Source organism: Terrapene carolina, unplaced genomic scaffold (genome assembly GCF_002925995.2).
Source record: "Terrapene carolina triunguis isolate 2854851 unplaced genomic scaffold, T_m_triunguis-2.0 Scaffold28592, whole genome shotgun sequence".
Lineage (NCBI taxonomy): Eukaryota > Metazoa > Chordata > Testudines > Emydidae > Terrapene > Terrapene triunguis.
Window position 1 is genome coordinate 10,065 of NW_020692943.1, and position 8,494 is coordinate 18,558.

The 8,494-nt window shown below is 58.2% G+C and overlaps 1 protein-coding gene across 1 annotated transcript; it reads left to right on the forward strand.

Moving 5' to 3' along the window:
• The first annotated feature begins 3,042 nt into the window (after positions 1 to 3,042).
• LOC112113897 (platelet basic protein-like) lies at positions 3,043 to 4,504 on the forward strand. The gene is made up of 4 exons (XM_024210346.1): positions 3,043 to 3,112; positions 3,203 to 3,335; positions 4,093 to 4,182; positions 4,453 to 4,504. Exons 1-4 carry the CDS (start codon positions 3,043 to 3,045, stop codon positions 4,502 to 4,504), a joined length of 345 nt encoding a protein of 114 aa, XP_024066114.1.
• Positions 4,505 to 8,494: the final 3,990 nt, after the last annotated feature.

Sequence of the window (8,494 nt, forward strand, 5' to 3'; positions counted from 1 at the left end):
CTCATGGGCATTGAGGAGGGCAGTGCTATGCTGTGTCCAGTTGCTGCCCTTTCCATGGCCCGGGGGCCTCATGACATAGAGGAGAAGGGGGACTACGCCAGCGGCGTTCGTGCCATGTCATACAGAAAGATCTGAGGCACAGCAGTGGATCCTGTCCCCCAGGAAAGCCCCATAGGGAGAGTGGAGCTGGCATCAGCCAGGCAGTGAGCCAGGAGTTGGACTCTTTGTTGGAGGGGCCCCTGGTCTGCCGGAGAGCCTTGGTGGAGCAAAGCCCCTGGGAATGAATCACCAGCACTAGGCCATGCCACAACACATCCCAGTGTGGGAGGGCATGGAGAATGAGAGCGTCTGACAGCCCACAGCCCCGGCTCCTCCCCAGAGACACCCCTCACCTCAGCCTGCCAGCACCCTGCCCCACACTCCCAGCCACGCCGACAGGCTAGGCATCCCAACCCACCCACCATCACACTCACCCCTGGCTGGGGAAGGCTGGCCTCCCTGGTGGGGCAGAGCTGCGTGGCTGTCCTAGCGGGGAGTGTGTCCCTGGGGTGGGAGCAGAGGGCATGTACTGTTAAATGTGTTCTCGTTTCATAGATTCACAGACTCCAAGGCCAGAAGGGACCACTGTGATCATCTACTCTAGCCCTCCATTTAACAGCCCTGTCACAGGGTCCACTCACCGCTAGCAGTGCCTCCTGCTGGTCACTCCAGGTATTTGCTCTTTGCAGGTGCTGCAACCTGCTCTCATGGTCTCTTCACTTGTCCTGTGACGCCCTGTGGCCCCTCCGGAGCTGCAGCGTCCTCTTTGTGGCTTGGCCTTTGGGCCAGGTTGGCGTCGCTATGGCCCTCCCCTTCCAGGGTACCAAAGTCTTCCAAGCTAAACTGTGCCAGGCAGCCTGCTCGTCACTGCCTGGCCTGTGCCACTTCCCCAGTGGCTGGCAGGGGAACCTGGGCCCTCCCGCTACTCCAGGTTCCAGTCCAGGGCCCTCTCATCTGCAGCCAAGGTCTGCCCTGCCCCATGCCTTGCTGCTTTTCCTCTAAGTCTTTCCTACCAGTCTGGCTATCCCTACCTCCCTGGGTTTGCCAGTCCAACCTCCCTCCTCCCAAGGAGTACCTGTGGGCTCCCTCGCACTATAGCCCCAATCACATCTCCCTATTTCCATGCAGCCTCCTTCAGCTCTACAGCCTCCCTGTTCCTGCCCAGCTGAGCCGCATTTAATCAATCCCTCCCGCTCCCCACTCCAGGTGCAGCCTCAGCCTGGGCAGTTAATTGTCCTCCCTGGCCACCTTAACCCCTTCCAGCCTTTGATAGTGAGCTCTTCAGTCCAGCAGAGAAAGGTCTAGAAGTTGAAGCTAGACACATTCAGACTGGATACTGGATACTTATGGACTATGATCAACTCACCCCGGAACCTTCTCTTGGTTAGGCTAAATAGACTGAGCTCCTTGAGTCTATCACTCTAAGGCAGGTTTTCTAAGCCTCTAATCATTTTCGTGGCTCTTCTCTGAACCCTGTCCGATTTATCAACATCCTGCTTGCACTGTGGGCACCAGAACTGGACACAGGATTCCAGCAGTGGTCACACCAGTGCCAGAGACATAGGTAAAATCACCTCTCTGCCTCTACTCGAGATCCCCCCGTCCACATCCTTGCTTTGATGGGCTTGTGTTAGGTGTGTCACATTCAGTGCAGTGTTAGCACGCACATCTTGTAGTGTGTGCGTGTGTATCACTGCACTGCCTGTCTCCATGGTGACTAATCACCCAATTCAAATACCAGAAGCGTCAACCCCCCATCCCCCTGCAAGATTGGGCCCAGTGACTCCGGCCGGAGCAGGCAGGCAGGGTGCTGAGTTCTGCCGGCTCCCCACCTTCGGGAGGGGATGGGCCTGCAGGGACATGGTGACTGACAGGCTGATGCTGCGCCAGCCGCCCTGCCACCGTGACAGGGAGTGACACTGACCCCTCTCCAGTGTGAGGCCACAGGTACCCCCTCCAGGACCCCCCAATACCCCCTCCAGTGCCCCCCCAGTACCCCCCCCCAGACCCCACACACCCCTCCAGCACCCCCCAACTGTATCCCCCCAGCTCCCCCTCCCTCTATGTGGGAACTTGAAATATGGTAATCCTAGGGGTCACTCAGAGAGCCCTGCCAGCAGCAGCCGCCTGCTCCCAGCGCCTGGGCTGGGCACCATGCTCACGGCAGCCTGGGGCAGGGCAGCAAGGGGCACACGGGGTCGTTCTGCTGTATGCAGGGAGAGGGACCCGGCTGCAATGGCAGGTCCCTGGGCAGCGCGAGAGGTGTGATTAGGCTGCTGAGAGGCAGGTGCCCAAGGGGTTGACTACTGCAGGGAGCACCTTGGGGAGCATCTCAGGGCAGCCAGGCTCTGCAGCAGGGGCCAGCTCCAGGGGGCAGGGCAGCCGGCGCCAGGCTCCTTCAGGGCAGAGGCAAGAGCCTGCGTGTCAGGCGCAGCTTTGAGCTGTGCTGCCCACCCTGCCTGGGGTGTGCCTGGCAATGCAGAGGCAGCCTGGCTCTGGGAGCAGGGCAGGGAGGGCTGCCGGGCAGCCTGCCAGCGCCCCAGTTCCCACAGCGTGAAGAGCCAGGAGTGGGCCAGGTGGCTCCCCCAGCTTCCGGTCCGCCGGCTCCTGGTAGGAGGTGATGGTTTTTAAACTGTGTGGCGTGCCCCCTAGGGAGGTGTGTGCCACAGAAATCGGTGGGGGGGACATGACTCCATGTGCCCCTCCACATTCCACCTCTAAGGGGAGCAAATATTCTTGCTCTCCCTGGGCTCTAAACTGCTCGGTTAGGGCTCTGTTCAAACAGCAAATCAAAGGACACGGTGGGTGGGGGGGAGCTCCCCAGTCATTCTGACTTTGCAGCTGTCTCGCCCTCATTTCCATGGAAAGCAGAACCCTGCCAGGAAGCAGCTGATACTAACCCTCTATTGCTGGGTTGGGCATGGGAACGCCCCCTGACTGCGGCTGCCTTTATAGAGCCCGGCTCCTGGTGTGCTGCTGCTTGTGCCACTCCCCGGAGCTAGCATGTCCCCCGTGCCCAAGGCGGCCTTCGTAGGCATGCTCCTCTTCTGCCTGTGCCCCGGGCACCAAACAGGTAAGCAGCAGAGGCCGTGCAGACTACCTGCGGGCAGGATTGCAGAGGGCGTTCACCCAAGGACTCTTAGCTGTGTCTTTTCCCATGCAGCCCTGCGGGCCCAGGCAGTCCACGTGCCCACGAGGTGCATGTGCTTGAAGTTCCAAGAGAAGGTTAGTCGCAGATTCATAATGGATTTCCAGATCATTGAGAAGGGAGCCCACTGCCACCGCCATGAGATCATGTGAGTAGCGTCTGGCTGCTGTGCCAGCCAGAGTCCTCGCTTACCCCCTCCCCGCCCCCGGTGGGCTGCGATTCAGGCTCTCTTGGTTGAGAGAACCTGCCGTAGCCATGGCCATCCTCTGGCCAGGTGTCTCTGTTACCAGCAGAAGCCTTCCAACTGCGTTACCCTTCTCTGGGGCCTCTCCCCCCCCACCCAGGGCAAAAGCATCTGGCCGTCCTCCTTCCCTGCCTATGTCTCCCCACACCCAGCTACCACAGGGCTCAGCCTCTCTGCTTTCCCAGGGAGGGGAGACCGTGAGCAGGCTCCCTGGGTCCCAGCACCAGGCTTCAGGGAAGTTTCACCTGGGCCGGTGTGACTCACATCTCCCTGTGGAGGTGGGTTGTGGGAGGAGGCCTTCCTCTGCCCCACTCCCAGTCACTTATCTGATTGTAGACAGGAAGGTGAACAGCCTTTCCTTTGTGCTACAGGCCAGGGGGGAAACCTCTCCTTCTCTCCACTAGCCAAGCTATTTACATTGCCACTCTCCTGGCTTGCTTGGTTCACACCTTGTTTGGCTGTTGCAGAAACAGGCACTGAACTTTGTCTTAAAATGTGTTCTCGTTTGCCTGGTGTAAATGTGTAGTGACTCTCCAGATCAGAATCAGGCCCATGATACTCGTCTGCCTGACAGCAAGACCCCAGCTCCAGTACAGGCCGCAGGGGCACCGCCAGGGCACTGGGCACTGCAGGGGACCAAACACACCTGCTTGTCTTCTAGATTAACCGTGAAGCAACGGACAGGCCCAAGAGAAACGTGCCTCGACTCATCCAAGAGACAAGGGAAGAATCTGCTGCACTGCTGGAAGAGGTCAGTGCTCGGAGAAATGGGCCCTGATCCCTGTTGGCAACTGCCAGCACCTGCTCCCCAGGCTGGCTCTTCGCTGTGTGCAATGGCAGCACTGGGCCAGATTGCGATGCTGGCTGCACAGCTGCCTGGGCTGCAGGGAGGGCAGTGAGGTCACTGCAAGCTGCTGCCAGTGTACAGAGAGCAGAGCATGGCCTGTTTGGCTTGTCCCTCTGGGTCCCAGTGGCTGAGAGGCCCTTGGTCCTGCTCTGAAGGAGCCTCCTTCTCTTACAGACACCGGAAGGACCCCAGGAAGCAGCGCCGCTGCATGAAGAGCGGGCAGTGACACAGGACCAGGGCAAAGCAGTGAGCACAATGCACAGGCAAGGCCACGCTCTGGGATCCAGGGGCAGGCCTCCCGGGGCTCCCCCTGCATGGGGACTAGCTGTGGCCACGCGAGATGAAGCAGGGAGAACTCCCCGCCCAGCTCGTGGCCCAGAGCAGGACTTTGATCCACAGCCTGTCAGCCCAGGCTGCTCTCGCAGTGAGGTGACAAGTGAGCGCGGCCTGGCCAGGCCAGGGTGGGGCTGGGCCAAGATGTGGGACCGCACCCCTTGGGTTTGCCATACCCTTCCTTCCCAGTCGAGGCTTATGAGCAGGGTATCTATTATGCAGAGGTATGAGCCAGAACCTAGGGTTGCCAACTTTCTAATTGCACAAAACTGAACACCCTTGCCCGGCCCCTTTCCCTTCCCTGCCCCTTCTTTGAGGCCCCGCCCTCACTCACTCCAGCACCCGTCCCTCCATCACTCACTTTTCCCCACCCTCACTCACTTTCACTGGGCTGGGGCAGGGGGTTAGGGTGCGGGAGGGGGTATGGGCTCTGGGCAGGGGGTGTGGGGCCAGAAATGAGGGGTTCAGGTGCAGGAGGGGGTCCAGGCTGGTGGTGCGGGCTCTGGGCTGGGGCCGAGGGGTTTGGAGTGCAGGAGCAGGCTCAGGGCTGGGGCAGGGGGTTGGGGTGTGGGAGAGGATGCGGACTCCCGCTGGGGGGTGTGGGCTCTGCGGTGGGGCCAGGGATGAGGGGTTTGGGGTGCAGGAGGGAATTCTGGGCTGGGGCTGAGGGGTTTGGAGTGTGGGAAGGGGCTCAGGGCTTGGGCAGAGGGTTGGGGTGTGGGAGGGCGTGCGGGGGTGAGGTCTCTGGGAGGGAGTTTGGGTGGAGGAGTGGGTTCTGACCTGGGCCAGGAGGTTGGGTGGGGGTGCAGGGTCTGATCACTTTTTGGGCAAATAAATCACACTGGGTTTTGGAGTCTGTCATCACTGCAAACTTCCTGAGCGCAGGCCCCTGGGGGAGCAGTCAGACAGGGTCCAGGCCTGGCTGGGCTGCTTGGAGTTACAGGTGGTGCCCTGGGAGTTGGCACCCGGAGAGCCAGTGGGAGAGTAGCTGGGTGGCAGGAACCCGCCCCAAAGAGAAGTGGAGCCATGGCTGGGTGAGAGCGTTCGGGGACTGCAGTCCCCCTGCTTGGCTCACACCCCCGAGTCTCACAGCGGAGAACTTAGCAGACACCGGTTCCATCGCTGGCCACAGCCAGGGATGGGGATGAATTGGATTGAAATTTCCCCTATTTGCAGGACCTACTCTGCAAACCCACAATGCAAGAGACACTTTGCCACCTTGTGGCCTTGCTGTGCCACTGCACAGCACACGGGATCCAAGCCCCCTTGCTTGGGAAACTCCTGATTAATGCTGTGATATTAATCACTCAGTGGTGCAACCTCCTCTGGAACTTGGTGGGCAGGGCTGGAAGGGACCAGGGAAGGGCAGCGAGGATGATCAGGGCCTGGAAAAACCCCTGGTGGAGAGAGATTGAAAGGCTGGGCTTGTTACCCTAGAGAGGAGACCAAGGAGAGGGATGTGATAAAAGTATATCAAATAATCGGTGGGACCCAGAAGGAAGGTCAGGGTGTCTGTTCTCCCTGTCTCTTCACACCACAACAAGGGGACATTTAACAGCTCTGGAAGGTGGGAAATTCTGAACTAATGGTTCTTCACACAGTGGGTAGTTAGCCTGTGGGACTCACTGCCACAGGATTTTGTTGCCGCCAAAAACAGCACGAGTCAAAGCCAGATTGGGCATTTATATGGAGACCAAGCCTAGCCAGAATGAGTGTGATGGGGCACCCTCTGCTCCCGTCTTCTTGGCTTCACACGCAGGCTGCTCAGGGACCTTCCTTCTGTAGCTCCCAGTGTCTGGTTTGTTTCCAGTACTTCGCCTCTCCACCTTTTCCGTACTTCTGTAGCCAGGCCGTTTCTGGAGCCATTAGGTGTAACTACCCCTTCTCCCAAGGCCTGGGGGTGGAAAGCTGTCTCTGCACACTGCTGGCTCCCTTTATCTGGCCCAGCTAGTCTTTCCCTTTGGGCGTCCTTCCTGTGCTCTGGGCCGGTGTGGGGTTGGGGCCAGAGGGAAGCCCTGGGCTGGCCTCGCTTGGCATGGCACTGGAGGCAGGGAAGATGGCTCTCTCGGCAGAACAAGGAGCTCCCGGTGTCACTCACTTTCCCTGGCCCCGAATCACCCGGCTGCCAGGGAAGAGAAATCAGCCGCTGACAGTGCGAGGGGAGCGACTGAGTGCCACCATGGCCAGCCACGGGGAGAGGGGGAGCAGCCACGGAGCCCATCCCCCCAGCTGGGTTTGTGCTCCACTGTTCCAAACCCCCTCAGCATCCCTGCAGGAGCCAGCGAAGGGCTCAGCCTGGCACAGCCATGCCCTGGTGGGGAGGACTCAGATCCAGGGCCCCCAGTCTGGGGGGCCAGGCCCCTCTGCCCTCCTTCGTGCCAGTCCCGAGCCAGCCTCCCACACCCACCGCCTGGTCTCAGCGCCTGCCCAAGGGGCAGGGCAGTGGGGATCCGCCCCTCAGGGAACGTAGCTGACACACTGGGATAGATGGTGATGAACACCCCAGCCTGGCGGATTCGCTGAAGGGCTCCCAGGTACTCCAGTGTCACTGCACTGAGCTGGTTGGGTGGGAAACCAAGGCAAAGTTTATTCACAAAGAGCAGAGATGTGAATGATACCAAGCCAGGACAGATGCGCCGGGGCTGGTCACCACCAAACCAAACCCCACCCGCTTTCTGGTGACGAAAACGTCATTGAAGCCAGTTACTCTTTGCTGAACCTGTTTTCTTACTCACATCAAGGTACCGGCATCTCCAGCCCTGCAGACAAGGCGACCCAACTTTCACAGGCTCGCAGGGTGCTGCATCCTGTGGTCCCTCGGTGCCGGATGCTTTTTGCTTCTGCTTGTATTTCCCAAACCTCACTGTTCTGTCCCAGAGGCAAGCTGACCCGCGGCTCTTCCATCCCCTCATGTTCATATGGATAAGGGCTTCCATTGCTTTGACTCCGTACTGCTCCGGTTCACTGGAGACAGGTCGACAGCCACCTTTCACCCTGCCTGGGGGAAGCCTGCGCTTCCCCATGTTTGGGCACCAACTTTAAAGCAGCCCACCAGTGAGCGACTGTAATTCTGCACATGGTGTTAACACATTTCACAAGGACATTCATCCCCGGTGCATCACCAGCTTTCACAAAAGCCCTGCCTCACTCCTCTCCTACTATACCTCTACCCGGATCCAATTGGCTGATTCAATTGGTGATTCTTTGTGGTTCCAGCCCTCTGTTCTCCCCCGGGATGGTTGTGTGATGTTGCACTCCATATGTTTTATGGAAATATGCTTATGAGTGTGAATATGATGTAACTGGAATATGCTTTCTGCAAAAGGTCTCTTGTAAGGTATCATAACAAAGGTTATAAACTACTGAATATATTCCTCCTATTTGTATGCATGTATCATTCTTGTATCTGAAGCTAGAAATATGAAGTATAACTCTGAGGTCCTATTGTAATTATGCAAAGTGTGGGCCATTAATGGTGGTTTAGAATCTTGATGACTCCCCTTGACTAGGGCAATTAGTTGTAAATGGTTTATTTACCTGCAAGCCTTCCTGAGTATGTGTGGGCCAACCCAGGAAGAATGGAGACTAGGGGGGTCTTACAGTGACATGTGACCTTGTCACATGATACAGGAATCCATCTTAATCCTTGTACTTTTCCACTGATGAGGCAGTGGTGGGCAAAAGCACAGACAAAAGTTTACCACCTTATGCCAAAGCTATAAAAGGGGGTGGAGAACGACAAAAGGGGCTGCCAGTCATGAGAAAACCCCTGCTTACCACCTGAGATGCCTGCTGGATCTAACAAAGACTGTACCAGGGGAAAGGATTGGGCCCAGATTAGGAAGGAGTCTAGTCTGTGAGAGAAGCTTATTGGAGCATCTCC

Bases quoted from the DNA above. Each gene is read 5' to 3' on its own strand.
- LOC112113897 (XM_024210346.1), top strand. From the start codon at position 3,043: ATGTCCCCCGTGCCCAAGGCGGCCTTCGTAGGCATGCTCCTCTTCTGC. The intron at 3,336-4,092 runs GTGAGTAGCGTC...CTTGTCTTCTAG, and splicing joins TGCCACCGCCATGAGATCAT to ATTAACCGTGAAGCAACGGA. The intron at 4,183-4,452 runs GTCAGTGCTCGG...CTTCTCTTACAG, and splicing joins CTGCTGCACTGCTGGAAGAG to ACACCGGAAGGACCCCAGGA.